The sequence below is a fragment of the Ahaetulla prasina genome, chromosome 1, assembly GCF_028640845.1.
Source record: "Ahaetulla prasina isolate Xishuangbanna chromosome 1, ASM2864084v1, whole genome shotgun sequence".
Classification (NCBI taxonomy): Eukaryota; Metazoa; Chordata; class Lepidosauria; order Squamata; family Colubridae; genus Ahaetulla; species Ahaetulla prasina.
Genome location: NC_080539.1, coordinates 363,975,848 through 364,002,648, shown reverse-complemented (window position 1 = coordinate 364,002,648; position 26,801 = coordinate 363,975,848). Strand labels below are relative to the sequence as shown.

Below are 26,801 nucleotides of genomic sequence, written 5' to 3'. Positions count from 1 at the left end.
TGGAGGCCCAATCACTCTGCCAGAGAAAACGGGCTCCCGGGCTCCATTTTTGGCTGCGACGGCCTCCAGCAACCCACTGCCAGCGAAAACGGAGCTCGGGAGGGCCACAGGCTGGTCCTTTGCTGTTTCCAGGTCGGCCCTGCGGGCCAGATCTAAGCACCCCATGGGCCAGAACCGGCTCGCGGGCCTTGAGTTTGACACCCCTGCCTTAGGGTTAAAAGGAAACCTCCTAAGACAGCAAAGAGAATGTGTAACCGTCTCAGAGGTGGGTTTCAGCAGGTTCTGACCAGTTCTGGAGTGGAAAATTTTGAGTAGTTTGCAGAACCAGTAGTAAAAATTCTGACTGGTCCTGCCCCCATCTATTCTCTGCCTCCCGAGTCCCAGCTGATGGGGAGGAAATGGGGACTTTGCAGTATCCTTCCCCCGCCACGCCCACCAAGCGATGCCACGCCCACCAAGCCACGCCCACAGAACCAATAGTAAAAAAATTTGAAACCCACCACTGAACCGTCTATAGAAATGTTCAATCATCCAAGTCATGGTTGTCCCAAAGGTGTTTTTCCCAAAGACAACTGGACTTTCTTGGGTTTTTCAAGGGAAAAAAAAAACACCAAGAAAGTCCAGTTGCCTTTTAGAAAAGCACCTTTGGGATGAGAATGTACAGGCAGTCCTTGACTTACAACAAGTTCGTTTAGTGATCATTCAATGTTACAATGGCACTGGAAAATGTGACTTGTGACCATTTACGACAGTTACAACCTTTGCAGCATCCCCATGATTGCGTGATCAAAATTCAGCTGCTTGGCAATTGGCTCATATTTATGACCGCTGCTGTGTCCCAAGGTCACCTTTTGTGACCTTCTGACAAGCAAAGTCAATGGGGAAGCCAGATTCGCTTAAGAACCAGGTTACTAACATATCAATTTAACAAATGTAAAAATGGGGCAAAATTCACTTGACAAATGTCTCACTTAACAACAGAAATTTTGGGCTCTATTGTGGTCGTAAGTCAAGGACTACCTGTATAACGATAGCACGTTTGGGCTTTTGTCTCCTGATGGAACTTCGTGGAATAGATACATGCAGAACACCAAATTCCTATTTTTTCCAGCACCCTGAATTCTCCTCGTTGCCCGATAATAGAATAGAATAGAATAGAATTTTTATTGGCCAAGTGTGATTGGACACACAAGGAATTTGTCTTGGTGCATATGCTCTCAGTGTACATAAAAGAAAAGATACGTTCATCAAGGTACAACATTTACAACACAATTGATGGTCAATATATCAATATAAATCATAAGGATTGCCAGCAACAAGTTATAGTCATACAGTCATAAGTGGAAAGAGATTGGTGATGGGAACTATGAGAAGATTAATAGTAGTGCAGATTCAGTAAATAGTCTGACAGTGTTGAGGGAATTATTTGTTTAGCAGAGTGATGGCCTTCGGGAAAAAACTGTTCTTGTGTCTAGTTGTTCTGGTGTGCAGTGCTCTATAGCGTCGTTTTGAGGGTAGTAGTTGAAACAGTTTATGTCCAGGATGCGAGGGGTCTGTTAATATTTTCACGGCCCTCTTCTTGATTCGTGCAGTATACACGAATCCTCAATGGAAGGCAGGTTGGTAGCAATTATTTTTTCTGCAGTTCTAATTATCCTCTGAAGTCTGTGTTTTTCTTGTTGGGTTGCAGAACCGAACCAGACAGTTATAGAGGTGCAAATGACATACTCAATAATTCCTCTATAGAACTGAATCAGCATGAATAATCATGAAACTCAAACAATAAGCCTCGGATCAAAAATCTGGGGCCCTTTTGAGCAGAATGGGGAAGCAACTTTGGGTTTTAAAAACATTCAGAAGAGGAGATATAATGGAAGGGGTGTCAAATCCTTTTTTTATTAGCCAGTTTCATCTAGGGTTTAAGGTATCAGGGTAAAAAAACAGGAGACCATGAGTTGAAGTCCCATCTTAGCCATAAAAGCCAACAGTGTGACTTTGGGCCAATCATTCGCTCTCGGCCCAACTCATTTCAGAGGGTTGTTGTTGTGGGAAAAATAGGAGGAGAAAGCTGTGGCTGATACAGTATGTCTGTTACCTTGAGTTCAGGTGTGGGCTTCAAAAATTTTAGCAAGCCCAACCCACCTCACAGGGTTGTCGTAGTGAGGAGAATAGGAGGAGGAAGGTGTATGAGGTATGCTTGCTGCCTTGTTCATAACATTAATAAAGAGAGGATAAAAGCAAGTGCAGAAATATATGCAGAAAAAATTAATTTTAATATGTGAGCTTGTTCAGTCACCATCTTGTCTTCTTTACAGAGGTAATAGAATATGGTGGGGCTGTTCTTGAGGCTGAGCTGAGTGCCTGGACCACACAAGAAAGCAGTCCTGGGGAAGAGGTGAGTTAAAAGTGAGAAGAGCAAAATAGTCCACAGTAAAACTCATTTCCTCAGACGGCAAAAAAAACACCTACTTAAAAAAGTTAGCCTTAGGTTTAAATACAACTGGAATTGTTTAAGAGACGCCCAATTCTCCTGATCCCACAGAATTAATCTATACCATTTCAGACAAATGGTTGTCCAATCTCTTCTTAAAAACTTCCAGTGTTGGAGCATTCACAACTTCTGGAGGCAAGTGGTTCCACTGATTAATTGTTTCTCCTTAGTTCTAAGTTGCTTCTCTCCTTGATTAGTTTCCACCCGTTGCTTCTTGTCCTGCCATCAGATGCTTTGGAGAATAGCTTGACTCCCTCTTCTTTGTGGCAGCCCCTGAGATATTGGAACACTGCTATCATGTCTCCCCTAGTCCTTCTTTTCATTAAAATAGACTAAAATGGCTCCAGGAGAACTCAAAGAGTATGCAAAGAGTCCTATTGTATTACCTTTAAGATTAAACTATCCCAGGCCAGGACTTCTGAAGCCACTGTATCCAGTGGTGGGTTTCAAATTTTTTTATTACCAGTTCTGTGGGTGTGGTTTGGTGGGCGTGGCAGGGGAAGGATACTGTAAAATCTCCATTCCTTCCCCAATCCAAGGGAAGGTTACTGAAAAATCCCCATTTCCTCCCAATTAGCTGGTACTCGGGAGGCAGAGAATAGATGGGGGCCAGTCAGAATTTTTACTATCGGTTCTCCAAACTACTCAAAATTTCTACTACCGGTTCTCCAGAACTGGTCAGAACCTGCTGAAACCTACCTCTGACTGTATCATTATGAAAACTGTTCTTGTGTCTAGTTGTTCTGGTGTGCAGTGCTCTATAGCGTCGTTTTGAGGGTAGTAGTTGAAACAGTTTATGTCCAGGATGCGAGGGGTCTGTTAATATTTTCACGGCCCTCTTCTTGATTCGTGCAGTATACACGAATCCTCAATGGAAGGCAGGTTGGTAGCAATTATTTTTTCTGCAGTTCTAATTATCCTCTGAAGTCTCTGTGTTTCTTGTTGGGTTGCAGAACCGAACCAGACAGTTATAGAGGTGCAAATGACAGACTCAATAATTCCTCTATAGAACTGAATCAGCATGAATAATCATGAAACTCAAACAATAAGCCTCGGATCAAAAATCTGGGGCCCTTTTGAGCAGAATGGGGAAGCAACTTTGGGTTTTAAAAATATTCAGAAGAGGAGATATAATGGAAGGGGTGTTAAATACTTTTTTTATTAGCCAGTTCCATCTAGGGTTTAAGGTATCAGGGTAAAAAACAGGAGACCATGAGTTGAAGTCCCATCTTAGCCATAAAAGCCAACAGTGTGACTTTGGGCCAATCATTCGGTCTCGGCCCAACTCATCTCAGAGGGTTGTTGTTGTGGGAAAAATAGGAGGAGAAAGCTGTGGCTGATACAGTATGTCTGTTACCTTGAGTTCAGGTGTGGGCTTCAAGCCCAACCCACCTCACAGGGTTGTGGTAGTGAGGAGAATAGGAGGAGGAAGGTGTATGAGGTATGCTTGCTGCCTTGTTCATAACATTAATAAAGAGAGGATAAAAGCAAGTGCAGAAATATATGCAGAAAAAAATAATTTTAATATGTGAGCTTGTTCAGTCACCATCTTGTCTTCTTTACAGAGGTAATAGAATATGGTGGGGCTGTTCTTGAGGCTGAGCTGAGTGCCTGGACCACACAAGAAAGCAGTCCTGGGGAAGAGGTGAGTTAAAAGTGAGAAGAGCAAAATAGTCCACAGTAAAACTCATTTCCTCGGAGGGCAAAAAAACCCCACCTACTTTAAAAAGTTAGCCTTAGGTTTAAATACAACTGGAATTGTTTAAGAGACGCCCAATTCTCCTGATCCCACAGAATTAATCTATACCATTTCAGACAAATGGTTGTCCAATCTCTTCTTAAAAACTTCCAGTGTTGGAGCATTCACAACTTCTGGAGGCAAGTGGTTCCACTGATTAATTGTTCTAACTGTCGGGAAATTTCTCCTTAGTTCTAAGTTGCTTCTCTCCTTGATTAGTTTCCACCTGTTGCTTCTTGTCCTACCCTCAGGTGCTTTGGAGACTCTCTCTTTGTGGCAGCCCCTGAGATACTGGAACACTGCTATCATGTCTCCCCTAGTCCTTCTTTTCATTAAAATAGACTAAAATGGCTCCAGGAGAACTCAAAGAGTATGCAAAGAGTCCTATTGTATTACCTTTAAGATTAAACTATCCCAGGCCAGGACTTCTGAAGCCACTGTATCCAGTGGTGGGTTTCAAATTTTTTTATTACCAGTTCTGTGGGTGTGGTTTGGTGGGCGTGGCAGGGGAAGGATACTGTAAAATCTCCATTCCTTCCCCAATCCAAGGGAAGGTTACTGAAAAATCCCCATTTCCTCCCAATTAGCTGGTACTCAGGAGGCAGAGAATAGATGGGGGCCAGTCAGAATTTTTACTACCGGTTCTCCGAACTACTCAAAACTTCTACTACCGGTTCTCCAGAACTGGTCAGAACCTGCTGAAACCTACCTCTGACTGTATCATTATCAAAACTGTTGAATCAATCTTTCCTTCCTTCCTTCCTTCCTTCCTTCCTTCCTTCCTTCCTTCCTTCCTTCCTTCCTTCCTTCCTTCCTTCCTTCCTTCTTTCTTTCTTTCTTTCTTTCTTTCTTTCTTTCTTTCTTTCTTTCTTTCTTTCTTTCTTTCTTTCCAGGAGGAACTGTGGTTTTATGAACGGTGGTTTGATTGGTCGGACATTGATGAACCTCCTGACATAGAGGAGGAGGAACTCCTGGAAGTAGAGGAGGAACTTTTAGAAGTCGAAGAAGAAGAAGAAAAGGAGGAGGAGGAGGAAGGGGCTTTAGAGGACAGGGAAGACGGAGAAGAAGAGACAGAACCAGTAGAAATCGAAGAGGAAGAGGAAGAGGAAGAAGAAGAAACAGAGGAAAAACCAGTCCCAAAGGTGGGCCTCAAGAAAATCCAGGAGAAAATCAAACGAGAGACACCTTCCAAGAATAAAAGCCGGAAAGACCGCAAAGCTCAGGAGGAGGATGAAGAGAAGAAGCACCTTCGAGACAAGAGACATCGCTGGGAAGGGAAGGGGAAGGAGAAGCAGGATGAGGACAGGAAGAAAACCCATCGCCACAAACCCAGCGAAACAGCCCATCCATTGAAAGGCCATAAGGAAGAGCACCCCTCAGTGGATAAAAGAAGGGGGCGCCCCAAGGATGAGCAGGGCAAAGGGAAAGGCCACCTCAAGCACGAGAAGGACGCGAAGGACAGGAAGCCTTTCTTCCTCTCGCCCAAGGACAGTGGCAAGACATTTGGGCGGCACAGATCTCAGGAGTGGAAAAGGCACGACTGAGATTTAAGGGCTGCTGACCTGAGGTCACTGTGGCAAGCAACAGGCTGCTCTTTCCCTTCCTCCCTCCCTCTCTTCTCTCTCTCTCTCTGCGCATCCTTTCCCTGAAAGTGTGGGGACATTAAAAACACCCAGATTTGAAGCTGAGTGACTCCTGCTGAGAGGCAGGCTTGGCGTCTTCCAGGTTGGAAGCACATGCGCCTTTTCTATGCCTTGTTGCGACCCTTTGGTAGTGGTGCCACCCCAAGTTCCGGTGCCACCCGGAACAGGAGAGAGACAGGAATCACTTAGACAGGTCAGCCTTACCTGCTCCACTCTACTCCCTCAGAGTAACTTTTAACAGTAACAGAGTTGGAAGGGACCTTGGAGGTCATCTAGTCCAACCCCCTGCTCACGCAGGAGACCTGCACTAGGGATTCGAACTGCAAAACTGCCGTCATTGAAGAACCTCAAAAAAAAAAAGCACCCCCTTCCTTCATTTGTGCTTTACCTGCCCAGTTATCTCCATATGAAGTGCTAATGTTGGTTTCATAACAAAGAAGAAGCCTTAAACATTTATACTGACCTCAGACCCTGAGTTGGGAGAGATTCACACACAAGGTGGCCTTATTGCCCAATCCCTCATTATATACATCAGAGGTGGGTTTCAGCAGGTTCTGACCAGTTCTGAAGAACCGGTAGCGGAAATTTTGAGTAGTTCGGAGAACCAGTAGTAAAAATTCTGACTGGCCCCGCCCCCATCTATTCTCTGCTTCCCAAGTCCCAGCTGATTGGGAGGAAATGGGGACTTTGCAGTAACCTTCCCCTGGATTGGGGAGGGAATGGAGATTTTACAGTATCCTTCCCCTGCCACGCCCATCAAGCCACACCCACCAAGCCATGCCATGCCCACCAAGCCACACCCACAGAACCGGTAGTAAAATATTTTGAAACCCACCACTGATACACATGATTTTCAGCAGGAACGTGTGAACTGCCTCTCTTGTACACAACGGAGTGTTTTCTTTTTTCTTTTCTTTTTTTTTTGAGCTGATACCAAAGCTGTGTGTTTAAAACTGGAATTTTTCATTCAGAAGTGCAGCAAAAGAGTATGTATGCCGGAATGAACCTTAAGATTTAGCAACTCCCATACCTCGATTAATAGATTACATCATCTCCATTTTATTTTTGGTCACTTTTCAAGAGAAAAGCAAGACTGTTCCTCAGAGTTTGCTTCTTTCCTGTTTTGCGGGAAAAGTGGATTTATTATTTTTTTTCCTGCGTTGCACAAAATGAAGCCTATCAATGTGAAGCTAAAAACCAGCTCTGATTCTTCTTACGATATAAACGTTACCCCAGAGAAATCGTAGCAAGCAATCAGCCAGATTGGGAGGAAATCGTGATAATTTCAGAAATAAATGTTGGCCGTGAATTTCTTAAATATTTTCATGTTTTAACATAAGGAAGAAGTAAGATCCACAGTCCGCAATACAATCCTTGATGTTCCAAGGTGCTTGGGCTATTGTTTTGGTTTTTTGAGCTGTAAAAAGCAACTTTTATGTGAACTGAAACTTTTTGTCCAAGAAATTTGTATTTCTTCTACATATATACTGTAGAAGAGTTGCGCTAATATCAAAGAAATGATGGAATAGAATCGGACACTTCGAGTTGTGCCGCATCATGTTAGCCGGATGAGTTGGCCGGAGTGAAACAGCCATGGTAGGATGGCTACGGGTGAATTATCCTGTTCTGGAACTAGGGAGGGTCAATTCTGAGATTAGGAAAGGGAATTTCTGAGATGTTTTCTCACCACCCCCCATTCCTGCTTTGTACTCAAGATTTTGTTTATTAAACTGTTTTCTAGGTTGTGACTCTCTCTGTAGAACCCTGAATGTGGCTGTAGCAATTTTCCGAACCCTGGGGAACCATGGCTGGCTGGGGAATTCTGGAAATTGAAGTCCACATATCTAAAAGTTGCTAAGGTTGAGACACACTAGGTCTGTTGCTTTGTTGTAGTGATCCTTTCAAAACCTATGCGATTCACTGAACAATATTACACATAGCATCACCAAGTAGAATACATGACTCTCTAAAGTATGTTAATTGCTGCAGAGAAATATAATAACAGCAAAAGAATAGAACAGAAAAATACAGAAAATGGTTGCAAACATAATAAAGAAATAGCAACTAACATTACAAGTAGTTAAATATAAAGATCAACGAAGAGTAGTTTGGCATAAATAAATCTTCAACGCTTCTTTTAAAAAGGCATCAAAAGAAGGAGCTATGTAGGTCTAAGGTAGGAAAGTTCTCCAAGATCAGAGGTCTTATCTTGTGTTGAATAAGAAGATACATTAGAAAATCTGTTGGGTAAAATATTAGGGTATTACGAACATATCAGCTTCCCAATGCATAGAGAGGGTGAGAAGATGAGTAAGATTTCAACCTCCCTAACATATAATTGTGCCACTCCAGAATAATGTGGGGGAATAGTAGCTATTGCTGAAAATGCAACTTTAGAAGCCCAGATAGTCCTTGACTTACAAACAATTGTTTTAGTGATAATTTGAAGTTACAACAGCACTGAACAAAATAACTTATGACTGTTTTCCACACCATTCCAGCATCCCCGGGGTCACGTGATCAAAATTTGGATGCTTGGCAAGTGGCGTGTATTTATGGCGGTTGCAGTGTCCCGGGGTCACGTGATCTCCTTTGGCGACCTTCTGACAAGCAAAGTCAATTGGGAAGCCAGATTCACTTAACGGCCGTGTTACTAACTTAACAACTGCAGTGTCTGCAGAGATTCTCAGTCATCCATGTTGTGGTTGTCCCAAAGATGCTTTTTCAGGAGGCAACTGGACTTTCTTGTTTTTTCTTTTTCTTTTGAAGACGTTTCGCTTCTCATCCAAGCAGCTTCTTCAGCTCTGGCAGGAGTTTCAGGAAGCTCTGAAGAAGCTTCCATTCCCCTCTATCCTGTCAGAGCTGAAGAAGCTTTGTCGTGTCCCACTCCTCCGCTGACGGCTGGGTCAGGGAAATCTGAATCAGGCTTGCCTCTGCAGCTCTGCCCAAAGTCCTAGCAAAGTCCTCAGAGCAGGCAGGAGACCAGAAAGTGACTTCAGCAAGATAAGTTCGACTTTGCCTGACTCAGAGACTGCCAGAAAGCAGATCCTTTATATAGGCCATGGGGTGTGGCTCCATGACTCAGCACTTATCCAGGCCTGCCCCTCCCTTCCTTCTGTTGCCTCCGCCTATCCAGTCTTCTGATGCGAGGGTCACTCCAATCAGCAGCTGTTGGAAATAAACTTTCCTCAGGCTCACATGCTGTGGAGGAGGGGGAGGGGTCTAGCTGCTCCGTTTGCCTGGGCATGGAGCCAGGGCTGGGGCTGGGGGATGCTCCCTCCTCTGCAGCCTGCTTGGGCATGGAGCCAGGGCTGGGACCGGGAGGTGCCCCCTCCTCTTCAGCTTGTCTGGGCATGGAGCCAGGACTGGGGCCGGGAGGCATACATTCCTCCGTGTTCGAGAGCAGATAAGAAGGCCCCCGGCTGCTGTGAGAGCGGACAAGACACAACAAGCTTCTTGGATGAAAAGCGAAACGTCTTCAAAAGAAAAGAAAGTCCAGTTGCCTCCAGAAAAAAAGTACCTCTGGGACAACAGCTGCAATGATTCCCTTAAAAACCGTGGCAAGAAAGATTATAAAATGGGGCAAAACTCACTTAACAACTGTCTTGCTTAGCGACAGCCATGTTGGGCTCGATTGTGGTCCTACGTAAAGGACTACCTTTACCAGCATTTCACATTTTACCTTCTTGATCACTAGACGAATTAACAGCACGCATTGTCTCTTTCTTCCTCTCATTGTCTCATTCCTCTGTTTCTCTAATTGGGAGACTTGCTCTGTACAGCTGACTTCCTAAAAGAAGAAAACAGGCAGTCCTCGCTTAGCGACAACTCATTCAGCGACCATTCGACCTGATGGTGGTGCTGAATGAAGAGACTGAGGCTGGTCCTTGAAGTGGTGGCCCTCACAGCGTCCCTTAGGTTTGGGCACTGCGATTATGACCCGATCGCCATTTTGCAACCTTCCTCGCCTACTTCCCGCGAGCGAAGTGGACGAGGAAGCCACCGGCGAGTCGCGGTCATGTGACATCACACTTAGCCACCAAGCATGATTCACTTAAAAGGGCAGCCAGAACTGCTGTCGAGTCTCTGCGGCCACATTTTTCTATGACTATGTTGCTTAGCAACAGTCCCATTTCACCAAGGAGGACCGCCTGTAGTGAATTTTCTATTTCTCTCCCACCAGAAGCCTTGAAAACTCAAGAAATGCCAAGCTTACATATTGGGCCACATCAGTTAATAAACATTAACTTGTCCCTTCGGAACTTAAACATCCATCTCAAGGTCCTCTGAACGGGGGAACGACAATTCTCATCCTACACTTTGCTAGTTGGTGTTTCCTGTAAATAAACTGGAGGGGTCCAACTCTCCCTACCATCATAAAAAGCAAGAACAACGTTGCAAACTGGCTATGTACAAAACTGCAGAAATTTCATCGACGGAATGGGGGATTACTGTAGTGCTGTGGTTTAAAATAGTACCCCATACTGGCCAGGACAGCAGGACACCGTCCAATATCCCATTCCCCCACGAGGAGAGCTTCTCTACCTGCACCCGCAGGATTCAGCCACCATATCTGGGTAGGCCTTAACTATCATCCCTTGATCACTGGTAAAGGTAACCATGAGACTTTTGGAATATTTCACCGGGACGCAGCAAGGGGCTCGCTGGAGGGGCATGCCCTGTTCGTGCATACGCAGCAGAAAAATGGTGTGGGAATAGTAGTCCGGGATGCGGGTGGAGAGCGGGCTCTGGCAGGGGCCCACGCAATTGTTGGCGTTGTATGACTCCGGTAAAATGATGTACCTGGTAGAAACCAGGTTTATCCTGAGCTCTCGCAGCCGGCAGTAGTCATCCTGGACTTGAGTGCTACGGTTGGCACGTAACGACACCTTCCTGGCCTCTCGCCAACGAGTGCGCACCACCTGGAGAGCCTTGAGCAACAGAAGGCTGTGGATTTTTCTGCGGGTCTGCGTTTCCTCTGTTTCTGCAGACTCGCTAGCGGGAAGTTTTCCCGAGCCCTTCGAAGGATAGTAGCACAGAGCCAGCAGAGTACGGAAGAGGTCGGCGTTGGCGTGGAAGGATGGCATGGCTTTCAGCTCTTGGATCACAGAACGCAGCTTCTCCAACAGCTGCTGAAGCAACTTTCCCTCTAGGTTCCATTGGCCGAGCTGGCGCTCCATGAAAGCTTGGCTGTCCTCGGGAAAAAGGACCACGAGGTGATTTTCAGACTGCACCAGACGCTCAAAAGCCACTTTCTCTGACAAGTTGAGCAGTTCGTGAGGAAGGGCCTCCATTGTGTCGAAATCCAGCAGGAGGTGCCCCTGGGCGACAGGAGGCTCACCTGAGGGGTTCAGGACTTTGTTGACAAATTCGGAGAGGGTCTCCAAAAAGTATCCAGAGTTTGTCAGCACTGACACAGTGCTGTTGGTTTGGTTAGTGATGGCGGCAGCCTCAGAGGGTGTGTGGGCTACGCTGGAACTCAGCAAGCTGGTGCAGAGAGAGAAATATTTTTTTTTAAATTATTTGCCTGTCTCCTTATTCTACATATGCACAACTCATCTGGTACATACATATGCCAACACAGTTCTAGGCTGCATAAACAGGGAGATAGAATCAAGATCACGTGAAGTGTTAAAAATACAACTTTATAATGCCTTGGTAAGGTTACACTTGGAATACTGCATTCAGTTTTGGTCGCCACGATTTAAAAAAAATGCTGAGACTCTAGAAAGAGTGCAGAGAAGAGCAATAAAGATGATTAGGGGACTGGAGGCTAAAACATATGAAGAACGGTTGCAGGAACTGGGTATGTCTAGTTTAATGAAAAGAATGACTAGGGGAGACATGATAGCAGTTCCAATATCTCAGGGGCTGCCACAAAAAAGAGGGAGTCAAGCTATTCTCCAAAGCAGGGGTCTCCAACCTTGGCCCCTTTAAGACTTGTGGACTTTAACTCCCAGAGTTTCTCAGCCAGCTTTGCTAGATCTCCTAGTCCAAGCCCCTGCCTAGGCAGGAAACCCTACACACCATTTCAGACAAATGGTTGTCCAACATCTTCTTAAAAACTTCTAGTGTTGGAGCATTCACAACTTCTGGAAGCAAGTTGTTCCACTGATTAATTGTTCTAACTGTCAGGAAATTTTTCCTTAGTTCTAAGTTGCTTCTCTCCTTGATTAGTTTCCACCCACTGCTTCTTGTCCTGCCCTCAGGTGCTTTGGAGAATAGCTTGACTCCCTCTTGTTTGTGGCAGCCCCTGAGATATTGGAACACTGCTATCATGTCTCCCCTAGTCCTTCGTTTCATTAAACTAGGCATACCGAGTTCCTGCAACCGTTCTTCATATGTTTTAGCCTCCAGTCCCCTAATCTTCTTTGTTGCTCTTCTCTGCACTCTTTCTAGAGTCTCAGCATGTTTTTTACATCATGGCAACCAAAACTGGACGCAGTATTCCAAGTGTGGCCTTACCAAGGCATTATAAAGAGGAAAGCAAGGTTCAAATCTCAGATCACCATGGATCCCTTCGCAACTACATGAGACTGATTTGAAATAATGTCATGAAGGGCATTATTGTGTCTATATTTTCTTCCTACCAGTTCTCATTAAACTTAATGGAACGAATGCTTTTGCATTTTTTTTTTCCAAACAAGGGATTTCAGTGAAACTCTCAGAGTAGAGGGCAAAGTGGGCTTGACATACAAATAAGAAGAGTTTGTGAAGCTTCTTAAACCCTCAATGTTTGACAGAGTTACTGGCACCCAACCCCTCAATTCAATCAAAAACATCCCAAAGGGTTCCCACTCATGGGGCCTTTTTCATTTTGGGAAATGTGGCAAACAAAGGGATGGTAATTATTGTATAAAGCAACAGTACTAGCAGTGGCATCATTTGTAATCTCCAGTGGAGCCAGTTTGGTCTAGTGGTTGAGGCATCAAGCGAGAAACCAGGAGATAATGGATTCTAGTCTCATCTGAGGCATCAAAGCTGGCTGGGTAATTTTGGGACAATCACCAGGAGATGGTGAGTTCTAGTCCCACCTGAGGCATGAAATCTGGCTGGGTAATTTGGGGGCAATCACCAGGAGATGGTGAGTTCTAGTTTCACCTGAGGCATGAAAGCTGGCTGGTTAATTTTGGGGCACTCACCAGGAGATGGTGAGTTATAGTCGCACCTGAAGTATGAAAGCCATCTGGTTGACTTTGGACTAGTTCCTCTCTCTCAACGGAACCTACCTCACAGGATGGTTGTTATGGGGAAAATAGGAGGAGGAAGGAATACTTGGTATATTCACTGTCTTGAGTTACTATAAAATAATACAGGAATTTTAAAAATATAATAATAAATAATTTTGATGCATAAAGAAAAAAGAGATTGAAAGAGATTCTCAGGCATTTCAAAGGGAAGAAAGGGAAAAGAAAGCTGATTTCACAGAAGAAAACATCAAGACAATGCAAGATAGCATTCAGCTCACAGACCTCAAACATTAAATGAAGAGCAATTAACTGAATCAGTTACATTCACATTAAAGTTACGCGAACATTTTAAAATGCCATCTTCTTGCAAGACTCCTAAGCAAGCAAGACCCGCTGACACTTCCCACTCTTTCAACTTTGGAAAAAAAAATCAAACAAAAAGGGGTTGCCACAAAGAAGAGGGAGTCGGGCTGTTCTCCAAAGCACCTGAGGGTAGAACAAGAAGCAATGGGTGGAAACTGATCAAAGAAAGAAGCAACTTAGAACTAAGGAGAAATTTCCTGACAGTTAGAACAATTAATAAGTGGAACGACTTGTCTGCAGAAGTTGTGAATGCCCCAACACTGGAAATTTTTAAGAAAATATTGGATAACCATCTGACTGAGATGGTGTAGGGTTTCCTGCCTGGGCAGGAGGTTGGACTAGAAGGCCTCCAAGGTCCCTTCCAACTCTGTTGTTATGTTATGTAAAATGTCAGTGTTTCTCGGAGGAGATTTTGGAAACAAATGGTGATGAAACGGTTCTTATCTGCTTTATTTACACTGTCGTTGCCCTCGGAAGCGACACAATGTTCCCTTTGAGGTTTTCCCAAAGTCCTTATCAGACTTCTGGGCAGGCTAGATTGGAAGCAATTAAAGAGGCCCGCAGGAATCTGAGATCTTCTGAGAAGTCCAATTTATTTCAGGAAAGTCAAAAGGCCTTTACATAATTTTTCTAGCAAGTGCTGGGTATCCAGAGGAAGCAGGGATGGTATTCACTTACTTTCCCTACAGGTTTGCAAACGTGAGCGAGCGTGTGCGCGCACGTTTGCTTCGCTCGCACGTGCCCCATCCACACATGTGCCCAGCAGGAGTGAAATCTATTTACCTTCCTTACCGGTCCGGAAGTGCGCGCATGGCACTTGGGCGTGCAGACCTAAAAAACACATTACTTCCTGCTTAAAACCAGGAAGTAATAATACCCGGGAAGGTGGGCGGAGCTTCACTCCGCCAATGCTACCGGATCGGCGAACTACCATCCACGATCACTACCGGATCGTGCGATCCGGTCCAATCCTAGAGCATTTCACCCCTGGTGCTCAGCCTTCTGCGCATGCGCCTGGCCTCAAAAACGTGCCTAAATAGGATGGCATAGAACCCAAGTGGGTGGGGGGTGGGGCCCACCTGCGATTTCTGCTACCGGTTCGGGCGAACCAGTCTGAACAGCTGAATACCACCTCTGAGAGGAAGCCTTGCTAACCCTGAGGTCTAAATCAGGGGTCTCCAACCTTGGCAACTTTAAGCCTGGTGGACTTCAACTCCCAGAATCCCCCAGCCACCTTTGCTGGCTGGGGAATTCTGGGAGTTGAAGTCTGCCAGGCTTAAAGTTGCCAAGGTTGGAGACCCCTGATCTAAATGCCTCGCTTGAACTCTGCAGCAGGCTGGATAGCTCTCCCTTTGGGGCAGGGGACTTCATTTCTACCTGTCTCTGTTTTGCCAACAGACACAGATAGTCCTCGACTTATAACCATTCATTTAGCAACACTCCAGACTTATGGCCATGCCTCGCAGTTATGATGATCATAGCATCCCCACGATCACGTAATCAGAATTTGGGTGCTTGGAAACCAGCATGTATTTACAATGCTTTCAGCGTCCTGGAGTCATGTGATCACCATTTGCAATCTTCTCACCCGGCTTCTGACAAGCAAGACCAAGAGGGGAAACCAGATTTGCTTAGGGACTGTGTGAATCACTTAACCACTGCGATGGGTTGTTTAACAACTGTGGCACAAAAAAAATCACAAAATCCGGCACACAGTGGGGAAATATAAAATTTGTTACTACCGGTTCTGTGGGCGTGGCTTGGTGGTGGTGGGGTAATGTGACTGGGTGGGCATGGCCAACTTTTTTTTTTTAACTTTTAAAAGCATTTTTTCAACAACCTCTTCAGTCGAAGAGGTTGTGGAAAAAATGCTTTTAAAAGGCTCTGATGAACCCAGCTGAGTTGCCTGATCGTCAGAGGCTTTTCTTTTCTTTTAAAAGCATATTTTTTTGCCTTTAAAAGAAAACAAAAACCTCTGATGATCAGGCGGCTCAGCTGGGATCGTCAGAGCCTTTTAAAAGCATTTTTTCTACAGAGGTTGTAGAAAAAATGCTTTTAAAAGCTCTGACGATCCCAGCTGAGCCGCCTGATCATCAGAGGCTTTTTTTTTACTTTTAAAAGCATTGTTTTCAGCCAAAGAAAAAATACTTTTAAAAGTAAAAAAAAAAAACAACCTCTGATGATCGTGCAGCTCAGCTGGACATATGGGGGGGCAGGGATTTTTGCTACCGGTTCTCCAAACCATCCACCGCCATTGCTACCGGATTGGACGATCCGGTCCGAACCAGGAGCATTTCACCCCTGCCGGCACAACTCACTTAACAACTGCCTTGCTTAGCAGTGGGAATTCTGGTGCCAGTTGTGGTTGAAGACTACCTGTATGATAGAATCTGGCTATTTCTCTGGCCACTATTGGAACCTGGATGCTGGGTTGAATGGCAATTCCACCTGCCCCAGCAAAACGCCAGTATTTGAGGGGCTGCCACAAAGAGGAGGGGGCCAACTTATTTTCCAAAGCACCAGAAGGCATGGCAAGAAACAATGGATGGAAACTCATCAAGGAGAGAAGCAACTTGGAATTAAGGGGAAACTTGCTAAACAATTAACCAGTGGAACTGCTTGCCTTCAGAAGTCATGGGTGCTCCATCACTGGAGGTTTTTAAGAAGAGACTGGACAGCCATTTGTCTGAAATGGTATAGGGTTTCCTGCTTAAGCAGTGGGTTGGACTAGAAGACCTCCAAGATCCCTTCCAGCTCTATTTTGATTTTTTTTTCCTCCATTTATCATGTAGTTGTTTTTCGGACAAAATTGGGTGGAAAAGGCAGTGGTAGAGAACGTGCAGGTTTACACATGACTTGTGTAAGGTACCAGGCTAGGAATAGGGAGACTGTGAGTTCTAGTCCTGCCCTAGGCCTGAAAGCTGGCTGTGTGGCTTTGGGCCAATCACCCTTTCTCAGTCTAATTCATCTCATAGGGCTGTTGTGTTAGGGGAAAAAATAGGAATAAAGAGTATTAGGTATGTTCTCTGCCTTAAATTATTCATAAAAATAATAGGTAATCCTCAATTTGTGAGTGTACTGAAGTCTGCCTATTATAGTTGTAAGTCATTGGTTGTAAAGCGGTTCATCATGCGACCGACTGCTTTTCTGACCTTTTCTTCCTTCAGAACTTTGCAACTGGGTCATAAGCATTTTTTGGGGAGGGGGTCCATTGTAACTTGAAGCTGTCGCTAACTGACCAGTCATAAATTGAGAACTACCTGTAAAGGCAAGTTATAAATAAATAGAAGAAAAAGCCCACACAATCAAGGGAAACTGCAAACGCCGAGAGAGGCAAAGACTGGGAGAGTTGGTGCAATTCAGGGGTGAAATCCAGCAGGTTCTGACAGGTTCTGGAGAACCGGTAGCAGAAATTTTGAGCGGTTCGGAGAACTGGCAAATACCACCTCTGGCTCTCCCCAGAGTGGGGTGGGAATGGAGCAGTGGTGGGTTGGCCCCGGTTCGGACCGGTTCTATAGAACCGGTAGTAAAACCAGTGGAAGTCTCTGCCCACTGACCCAAATGTCATCAGAACTCTTCTGTGCATGCGCAGAAGAGCATGTGCCCTGACACGATACGAACCAGTAGTAAAGGTAAATAGAACCCACCCCTGGAATGGAGGTTTTGCAATATCCTTCCCCCAGGAGTGGGGAGGGAATGGAGATTTTGCATTATCCTTCCCCTGCCACGCCCACCAAGCCACACCACGCCCACCAAGCCACGCCCACAGAAACGGTAGTAAAAAAAAATTGGATTTCACTACTGGTGCAATTATTTTCCTATGCAGGCCTGAAATTTCACGGATACTAGTTCCTGTCTACAGGCAGAGAATGGGATGCAAAGTTTAGAGAATGCTATTTACCTGGGTTTCAGGTATGGTAATACATCTAACTTGCCATCCGCAGAGAGGAAAGACGAGGGTGGATGGGAGCCAACGCCGAAGTTTTGTCTCACCAACAGCAAGACAGCCGGGGTCCTGCGGGTGAAACACTTGGCATCAAAGCCAAACAGAAGATCCTGGGCTTCATCAGAGGAGACAGCAGCATCTGGGAGGCAAGGAAACCCAAAAGGAACAAGAAAGTGACTTATTGGACCAGCAATGAGATTCTCCCTCTTATTGTTGTAGGTTTCTCAGGTCCGAGAAACAATGGAAGTGTCGTAAATCACTTTTTTCAATCCTGTTACAATTTTGAGTTGGTCCCTAAACAAATAGCTGTGACCAGAGGTAAAATTTGTTACTACCGGTTCTGTGGTGGGTGGGGGGGTAATGTGACTGGATGGGCATGGCCAACCTTTTTTTTTTTTTTTCACTTTTAAAAGCATTTTTTCTACAACCTTTTCGGCCAAAGAGGTTGTAAAAAAATGCTTTGAAAAGGTTCTGACAATCCCAGCTGAGCCGTACGATCATCAGAGGCTTTTTTTTCTTTTAAAAGCATTTTTTTCGACCAAAGAAAAAATGCTTTTAAAAGTAAAAAAAAAAAACTCTGATGATTGCACGGCTCAGCTGGGCACGCGGGGAGAAGGGGGGGCAGGGATTTTTGCTACCAGTTCTCCAAACCACCCGCCGCCATTAGTGATCCGGTCCGAATCGGGAGCATTTCACCCCTGGCTGTGACTCCACCTGTACACAGACACAAGGAAACATACATGCCAAACATTATTAAACTACAGTTACTAGCTTCCCACACTATGGGTCACATAATGAAAGGTGCTGGGAGTTGTAGTTCAGTACTTTTGGAGGTCTACGAAGTTCTTGCTTGTGATGCTTGCAAAGGGCTCCTTTTTATACCAGAGAAAATAACTGCATTTTGATCAGTTGTTTAGAATTTGTGTTTTTCAAATGGAGGAACGGGAGATTTCCCCACCCTCACACCCCTAGTCACCCCACGGGCGGGTTTCAAAACCCATTGCTACCGTGGGGACAGGTGCTCTTGTGCTTGCATGCAATGCTTCTGCGCATGCGCAGAAGTGTCTGGGCGGGTGGGCAGACCCTCCCGCCACTGCCGCTAGCGGTTCGCCAGATCTGGGGCGAACCAGTAGCAACCCAGCACTGTGTCACCCGCCATGAAACTCTCACCTACCTGTATTGTTTTGGTGTCTGATTTCCAAGGAAAGTTCATAGCTTAATTCACCAGGCGAATGTCTCCCAGACATCACAGAGCCTTGGAGGACGAGGTAGCGGGTTCCTCTGGAAAGGCAAACAACCTGAGATGGGAAAAATTTAAAAATAAACATACTCCAACATCCAGATATTTGATCGAAGTCCGTCACCCCCAAAACATTTATTTGCATCCTGAAATGCAGAAACTCCCTTGAGGCTTCGTTCTCAGGTCAAGAATTATTTCATCCCTGCGGCCTGCTAAAACAGGGGTCTCCAACCTTGACAACTTTAAGACTTGTGGACTTCAACTCCCAGAGTTCCTCAGCCAGCCAAGCTGGCTGAGGAACTCTGGGAGTTGAAGTCCACAAGTCTTAAAGTTGTCAAGGTTGGAGACCCCTGTGCTAAAAGCTCAGCCTTGGCAGGCAATTTTAAGATGTGTGGACTTCAAATCCCAGAATTCCCTAGCCAGCATGCCAGCTGGGGAATTCTGAGAATTGAACCTCATACATCTTTGAGTTGCTGGCGTTAAGAAATGTACATCTAGTCCAACCCAGGGGTGGGCTTCAAAAATGTTAGCAAGGAGTTCTCTGCCTGGTTGCTGGGTGGGCCTGGCTGTGGTGGGCCTGGCCTAGTCAGCCTCCTGCACCACGGCGGGGGGGGGGCATTTTTGCCCTCCCCAGGCTCTGGAGGCTTTCTTCGAGCCTCTTGGAGGGTGAAAATGGCCTTCCCAGGCTCTGGAGGCCCTGGGAAGGCTGGAAACAGGCTTCCCAAACTTCCGGTGGGCCTGTTTTTCACCCTCCCCGAGCCTCCATCTGCGCCCTGTACTTACCTGCATCCAAAACAGGTCATGTAGAGACTCCTGGGAGGGGCGGGGCAGGGGGACAGTGCAGGGCCATCCAAGAATGGGATTTGGGGGTTCTCCAAACTGCACAGAATCTTAGCTAGAGGTTCTCCCGAACCACTGCGAACCTCCAGCAGCCCAACTCTCTACCACCTCTAGAAATTTACTAAATTATCCATGAAAAGCTGGCAGTCCAGTCTCCATTTAAAAATCCCAGCGAAGTGGGGACCATGTCTCTTAATGATTGTCTGCCTAGGATCTCCCACTATCAAACATTCACTAATATTCAGAGTGAATCTTATTTCTTTAAATTTCAGACCATGGCCCTTGATTTCAACAGAGAGAAAATTAGGTAGCAGGAGCGGGGTGGCATTCTATGAACCATGGGGGTGTCAAATCAAGTGTAAATGGTATTTTAAAACAGGGGTCTCCAACCTTGGCAACTTTAAGACTTGTGGACTTCAACTCCCAGAATTCCTCAGCCAGCTTTGTTGGTTGAGGAATTCTGGGAGTTGAAGTCCACAAGTCTTAAAGTTGCCAAGGTTGAGACCCCTGTTTTAAAAGCTCAGCCTTGGCAGGCAATTTTAAGATGTGTGGACTTCAAATCCCAGAATTCCCTAGCCAGCATGCCAGCTGGGGAATTCTGAGAATTGAACCTCATACATCTTTGAGTTGCTGGCGTTAAGAAATGTACATCTAGTCCAACTCAGGGGTGGGCTTCAAAAATGTTAGCAAGGAGTTCTCTGCCTGGTTGCTGGGTGGGCCTGGCCATGGTGGGCATGGCCTAGTCAGCCTCCTGCACCACGGTGGGGGTGGGGGGGCATTTTTGCCCTCCCCAGGCTCTGGAGGCTTTCTTCGAGCCTCCTGGAGGGTGAAAATGGCCTTCCCAGGCTCTGGAGGCCCTGGGAAGGCTGGAAACAGGCTTCCCAAACTTCCGGTGGACCTGTTTTTCACCCTCCCCGAGCCTCCATCTGCGCCCTGTACTTACCTGCATCCAAAACAGGCCATGTAGAGACTCCTGGGAGGGGCGGGGCAGGGGGACAGTGCACGGCCATCCAAGAATGGGATTTGGGGGTTCTCCAAACTGCACAGAATCTTAGCTAGAGGTTCTCCCGAACCACTGCGAACCTCCAGCAGCCCAACTCTCTACCACCTCTAGAAATTTACTAAATTATCCATGAAAAGCTGGCAGTCCAGTCTCCATTTAAAAATCCCAGTGAAGTGGGGTCCATGTCTCTTAATGATTGTCTGCCTAGGATCTCCCATTGTCAAACATTCACTAATATTCAGAGTGAATCTTATTTCTTTAAATTTCAGACCATGGTCCTTGATTTTAACAGAGAGAAAATTAGGTAGCAGGAGGGGGGGTAGCATTCTATGAACCATGAGGGTGTCAAATCAAGTGTAAATGGTATTTTAAAACAGGGGTCTCCAACCTTGGCAACTTTAAGACTTGTGGACTTTAACTCCCAGAATTCCTCAGCCAGCTTTGTTGGTTGAGGAATTCTGGGAGTTGAAGTCCACAAGTCTTAAAGTTGCCAAGGTTGGAGACCCCTGTTTTAAAAGATATGGGGCTTTTCATAATTGCGGTCACTATCTTGGATTCTCTGATGTAGCATTTTTGGTATTCTGTAGAGTGTTTATCTTAATTTGCCTTAATGTGACCTAAAGAAGCAAAAGAGCTCCTTGAGTCATCCATTGTAGGACATCATCATCATCAAGCTGTTGGTTGTTGTTATTGGGAAAATAGGTTTGTTGGATATGTTCGCCTTGAGTTATTTGTAAAAATAATAAAGGTGGGATATAAATATACAAATAAATATAAGTAAATAAATAAATAAGGTTGAAATTGTGGGAGGAGTGTAGGGATGAAATCCAGCAGGTTCTGGAGAACTGGTAGTGGAAATTTTGAGTAGTTTGGAGAACCGGCAAATACCACCTCTGGCTGGCCCCAGAGTGGGGTGGGAATGGAGATTTTGCAGTCTCCTTCCCCTGCCACGCCCACCAAGCCACACCCACCAAGCCACACCCACAGTAAAAAAAAATTGGAGTAGTAAAAAAAATTGGAGTTCACCACTGGAGGAGTGTATGCCATGTTGATCTCCTTAGTGCTTTTAGGGATAGCGCAGTGAGGGGGAAATTGTCCCACAAACCTGCTTTTGATGTAATCCTTCTCCTCCCACTAGAAATCTCTTTGGGACCCCGTGATGCACCAGTTCCTTTTCTCCTTGATAGAAGACTAGGAGGACCAGCTGCAAGGAGCTGAGAGGTTCTTCCACATCCTTCTGAAAGGTCAGCTTAAACCTGAGTTTGGTCTCGACTTCCCATTTCACTACCGAAATAGACAAAGAAAATTAAAAAGGGATACGAAGCAGGGACCTCCCATTTCTTAACAGATAACAGATTAACAGAGTTGGAAGGGACCTTGTAGGTCATCTAGTCCAACCCCACCCACCTCCACCCAAGCAGTCCAGACTCTGAAGGGAACTTCTGTTCCACTGGTTGATTGTTCTCACCGTCAGAAAATTTCTCCTTATTTCTAGGTTGAATCTCTCCATGATCAGTTTCCATCCATCATTCATCCATTCTCTTTTTTTTTTTTTGTTTTGTTTACATTTATACCCCGCCCTTCTCCGAAGACTCAGGGCGGCTTACAATGTATAGGGCAATAGTCTCATTCTATTTGTATATTTTTACAAAGTCAACTTATTGCCCCCCCAACAATCTGGGTCCTCATTTTACCTACCTTATAAAGGATGGAAGGCTGAGTCAACCTTGGGCCGGGCTCGAACCTGCAGTAATTGCAGGCTTTGTGTTCTTAATAACAGGCCTTACCAGGCAGAGCTAAACCGGCCCTCTTACAAATAAGCCATCTGGGGTGCTAGCTACGTTCTCTCATAGTGTCCAACTCTCTTCTCTCCTGGTCATCGGAGTTTCAATCCGTCATTTGAGCTCTTCCTTGATCCATGTTTAACTTATTTTTTCATTTTTTGCACTACAGGTTTATACTACTACTTTATACAAGCCTGAATAGGTGGCTCAGTGGCTAAGACACTGAGCTTATCGATCAGAAAGATCAGCAGTTCGGCGGTTCGAATCCCTGGTATAGGTCTCCTGCGTCAGCAGGGGGTTGGACTAGATGACCTCCAAGATACCTTCCAACTCTGTTACTGTTAAAAAAACATGGATAAACGAGGTACTCCTCTACTTGTGACCACAACTGAGACCAGAACTGCCATTGTTAGCAAGGGGGTTGTTAAGTGAGGCATGTCTGATTTTGCCACTGTTCTTTGCTGTAGTCATTAAGTGAATTACCATGGTCATTAAACAAATCACGCAGTCATTAAGCAAATCCAGTTTCTCCCACTGACTTTGCTTATTGGAAATGTTGCAAATGTTGATCATGTGACCTCTGGACATTACATGCCGGCTGCCAAGCACACAAATTTTAATTGCATGACCGTGAGGGATGCTGCAACAAGTCATAAGTGTGAGGAATGGTCCCAAATCACTTTTTTCAGCAACACGATAACTTCTAATGGTTGCTAAATGAATGGTTGTAAGCCAACTGGCTGTATTTTAAAAAATGAAAACCGTTGAATCTGGGACATCCACAGGGTGTGGGCAGAACCTCAGTACTATGGCTGCCATGTTGGCTTTTTTGGCCGTATCCTGCAGATGCCCCTGAATTCAATACCATTGACCCAGTGGTGTGTTGTTCCCGGTTCTGTCTGGTCCTTGAGAACCGGTAGTAAAAGCGGCGGGAGGCTCCGCCCACCCACCCTGACGTCATATTTGGTGATCTGCACATACGCGTACGTTCCCCATTGCGAACCGGTAGTAAAGAACCCACCCCCGCATTGACCCATGTTTAATCTCAAGGGAAGTGATACTGTATGTTGTTAATAGAATAGAATTTTATTGACCAAGTGTGATTGGACACACAAGGAATTTGTCTTGCTGCATATGCTCTCAGTGTACATAAAAGAAAAGATACGTTCATCAAGGTACAGCATTTACAACACAATTGATGGTCAATATATCAATATAAATCAATATAAATCATAAGGATTGCCAGCAACAAGTTATAGTCATACAGTCATAAGTGGAAAGAAATTGGTGGTGGGAACTATGAAACGATTAATAATAGTGCAGATTCAGTAAATAGTCTGACAGTGTTGAGGGAATTATTTGTTTAGCAGAGTGATGGCCTTCGGGAAAAAACTGTTCTTGTGTCTAGTTGTTCTGGTGTGCAGTGCTCTATAGCGTCGTTTTGAGGGTAGGAGTTGAAACAGTTTATGTCCTGGATGTGAGGGATCTGCAAATATTTTCACGGCCCTCTTCTTGATTCGTGCAGTATACAGGTCCTCAATGGAAGGCAGGTTGGTAACAATTATTTTTTCTGCAGTTCTAATTATCCCCTGAAGTCTGTGTAACAAGAGATATATTGAGAGGAGCTTTACCTGACACTGGTGGATTCGCACGTGATATTTGGTGAGGTTGAGGAGGAGCAGGATAGACTGTGATTCAGCACATTGTGGGAATCTAGTCACTAACTTAGCCAACCGATGGTATGAGCAAATCCTCAAAGATGCCATACAGGTAGTCCTCGACTTACGGCCACAATTGTCTCAGTTAACGAAATGGAGTTTTGCCCCATTTTATTATCTTTCTTGCCATAGTTGTTAAGTGACTCCCTGCAGTTGTTAAGTAAGTATCCCGGTCGTTAAGTGACCCTGGCTTCCCCATTGACTTTGCTCGTCAGAAGTTCACCAAAGGGGATCACATGACCTGGGACACTGCAACCGTCATAAATATGAGTCAGTTACCAGGCATCTGAATTTTGATCATATGACCGTGGGGATGCTGCAAGGGTCATAAGTGTGGAAAGCAGCCATAAGTCACTTTTTTCAGTGCTGTTGTAACTTTGAACTGTCACTAAACAAGCTGTTGTAAGTCGAGGACTATTCTTAATTTGATGCATTTAGGGGCTTACCTCATATTGTACCCATTTTGTAGCAAATTGGATTTGTCAAGTCTCTGGCTAAGAACAAGATGTGGACTACACCAAAGAGTTTGAAAAAGACATATGTTTTTTTTTAAAAAGAGGGATCTGTTGGCCATCTAGTCCACCTCTTTCGTTATGTCCACATTTTGGAAAAGCAGAGCTCTTATTTATTTATTTATTTATTTAATCATATTTATATACCGCCCTATCTCCCAAGGGACTCTTGTCTGCTCCATCCTATGACTGTAACTTTGTTGCTTATATCCTTATGATTTATATTGATATTGTTTCCTGATTGCTTATTTGTACCCTATGACTTTCATTTGTACCTTATGATTCTTAATGAACGTATCTTTTCTTTTATGTATACTGAGAGCATATGCACCAAGACAAATTCCTTGTGTGTCCAATCACATTTGGCCAATAAAAAATTCTATTCTATTCTATTCTATTCTATTCTATTCTATTCTATTCTATTCTATTCTATTCTATTCTATTCTATTCTATTCTATTCTAATTCTATTCTACAAGGTTTCCTTTTACATTTGCTCACGAAAAAAAGCTGCATCTTGTGTCCTCCCGATTTATAAATATTACGTATTGCAATTAAAAAAAAACGACTTGATTTGCTTAATGCCTTAACTGATCTAAACTTGAGGGGTCATTTTCTTTTATTGGAGGGCAATAATTTAAAGTCGCAGCTGAAGCTTTCACTATCAGAGTGATTGGGAAGATCCGTTCCTCCCCCCCACCAACTATTTGCAACAGCTGGAAATGGATATTTATTCTTTGTAATCTCTGCAGCTGATCCCTATTTACTTTCCAGAAGGGCAGCTGATCCTTTCCGAAAAATCTTCCCCCCTCCCTCTGCCTCCCACCACCCACTCCCCTGGCAAAAAAGAGATGTAGGACAGGAGCAATCCTATGATGAAGGATCTGATTTAGACTTCTGGCCAGTCAACATATTTGGTCTGATCAAAAGGACTCCATGCCCACAAGAAACCTGAATTTTGCACCTATAAGCTATTTCAGTCCTAGTTAAGAGATATCTTCCTTTTCCTCCTTTTTAAATTATTTTCTCTTTTCTTTAAAAAAAAAAAAGGTATTTTCCCCTTTTTCTTTGGCACTCATCGATAATGGTCTCTTCTGCTTGTATATTTATCTCAGTGTTGGTGTTACAAAACAATCAGCTTAGACCGAATGTACTTTAGATTTAAATTTGGTATTCTGTAGAATTGCCGAAGCGAAGGGATGTACATTGGGAGAAGGGGAAGGAGGGAAAGGAGGAGGAATTTTAGAGAAGCATTACATGCTTTATATAAGCACTTCATCATTTTATAGCATTTTTACACTATTACTATCGCTTGATACTATTTTATCACTTTACACTTATCACTGTTCAAAGCCGATTTCTAAAACTTCAGTGATGTTTTAGAAATCCTAAACAAAGCTTTCTAGAAACGAGAACAGTGGGAATAGAAGTAATTACGATGCCTTTCCACCCTTTCCCTGTTTGCACTTACCTTCTTCCAAATGTAGCATGAAGAAACGATGTCCATCGGGCCTGCCCAGAGAATCAGCCACACGCTGGAGTGACCCGAGAAGGCTGTGGGGTGGGCTTGAGGGACATATCCCAAAGGTCTCCAGGTCCTCTCTGCTCCAGGCAGATCTGCTCAGGGCCTTCAAGAACCCACTGTCGTAACGGCTGAGGAGGCCCCCCACCTCCAGATGGTTAGGACCCCAAAAGCTGCCCCCATCCAGCCTCACGTGACACACCGATTCCTCGGAGCTTTCATAGAGCCAGGACTGAGAACTGGGTTGGGGCCATAAACTCAAGGGTCTCACTTCCTCCTCAGCCAAGGGCAGGTGGGGTGGCGGGAGATGTCCAGCGCTGTCTTCTGAATCCAGGGAAACCACCAAGACTTTTGAAGGGGCTTCCTTAAAATCCAATGCAACCTTGACATCTTCTTCGTCTTCTTCTGGGGATTTCAGTTGTCCTAAATTGGGACTTTCCCATTGTCTCGGAGGGTTTTCTTCTAGCAGGTTTCTGTTTGCAGGTGAGGGGAGGGACTCAGCTGTTAGCCAGAGACACAGGAGGATGCTGGCCCGGCCAAGCTGCATGGTTGCTTCTTCCCTGAAGAACTAAAGCCACCTCTCCAGGATTCCCCAGGGAAAATTCAGAAGGGAGTGAAGGCATCGGATAACACACACACAAATACAAACGCACGCACAGACACACAGAGAGAGCGAGAGATGGCCTGAATTTTTCTTCTTTAACCCATGTGGCCTTGAACGATCGCACCATCCTGGACGAATTCTTGCAACAAGCTGGCTCAAAGGAGCCGTCCTGTCCTTATTTGCAGGTTTTTTTGATATCTTTAAGTCTG

At 44.9% G+C, this 26,801-nt stretch overlaps 2 protein-coding genes across 3 annotated transcripts in view; one reads left to right on the top strand and one right to left on the bottom strand.

Annotated features, from left to right (window-relative positions):
- JSRP1 (junctional sarcoplasmic reticulum protein 1) overlaps positions 1–7,620 on the top strand; it is a 30,163-nt gene extending 22,543 nt beyond the window's left edge. For both annotated transcript variants that reach the window (XM_058163413.1, XM_058163412.1), the window contains exons 6-7: positions 2,316–2,395; positions 5,123–7,620. In XM_058163413.1, coding sequence (XP_058019396.1) covers positions 2,316–2,395; positions 5,123–5,773 — 731 coding nt within the window. In that variant the 3' untranslated portion in view covers positions 5,774–7,620. The remainder of the gene's footprint in view (positions 1–2,315; positions 2,396–5,122) is intronic.
- A 1,868-nt stretch (positions 7,621–9,488) lies between these two features.
- AMH (anti-Mullerian hormone) lies at positions 9,489–26,535 on the bottom strand. Its single transcript, XM_058163076.1, has 5 exons — positions 25,938–26,535; positions 21,560–21,738; positions 18,546–18,669; positions 17,327–17,510; positions 9,489–11,359 (listed from the first exon to the last, which is right to left on the bottom strand). The coding sequence occupies exons 1-5, from the start codon at positions 26,533–26,535 to the stop codon at positions 10,414–10,416; spliced, it is 2,031 nt and encodes a 676-aa protein (XP_058019059.1). The 3' UTR covers positions 9,489–10,413.
- Between the last annotated feature and the right edge of the window lie 266 nt (positions 26,536–26,801).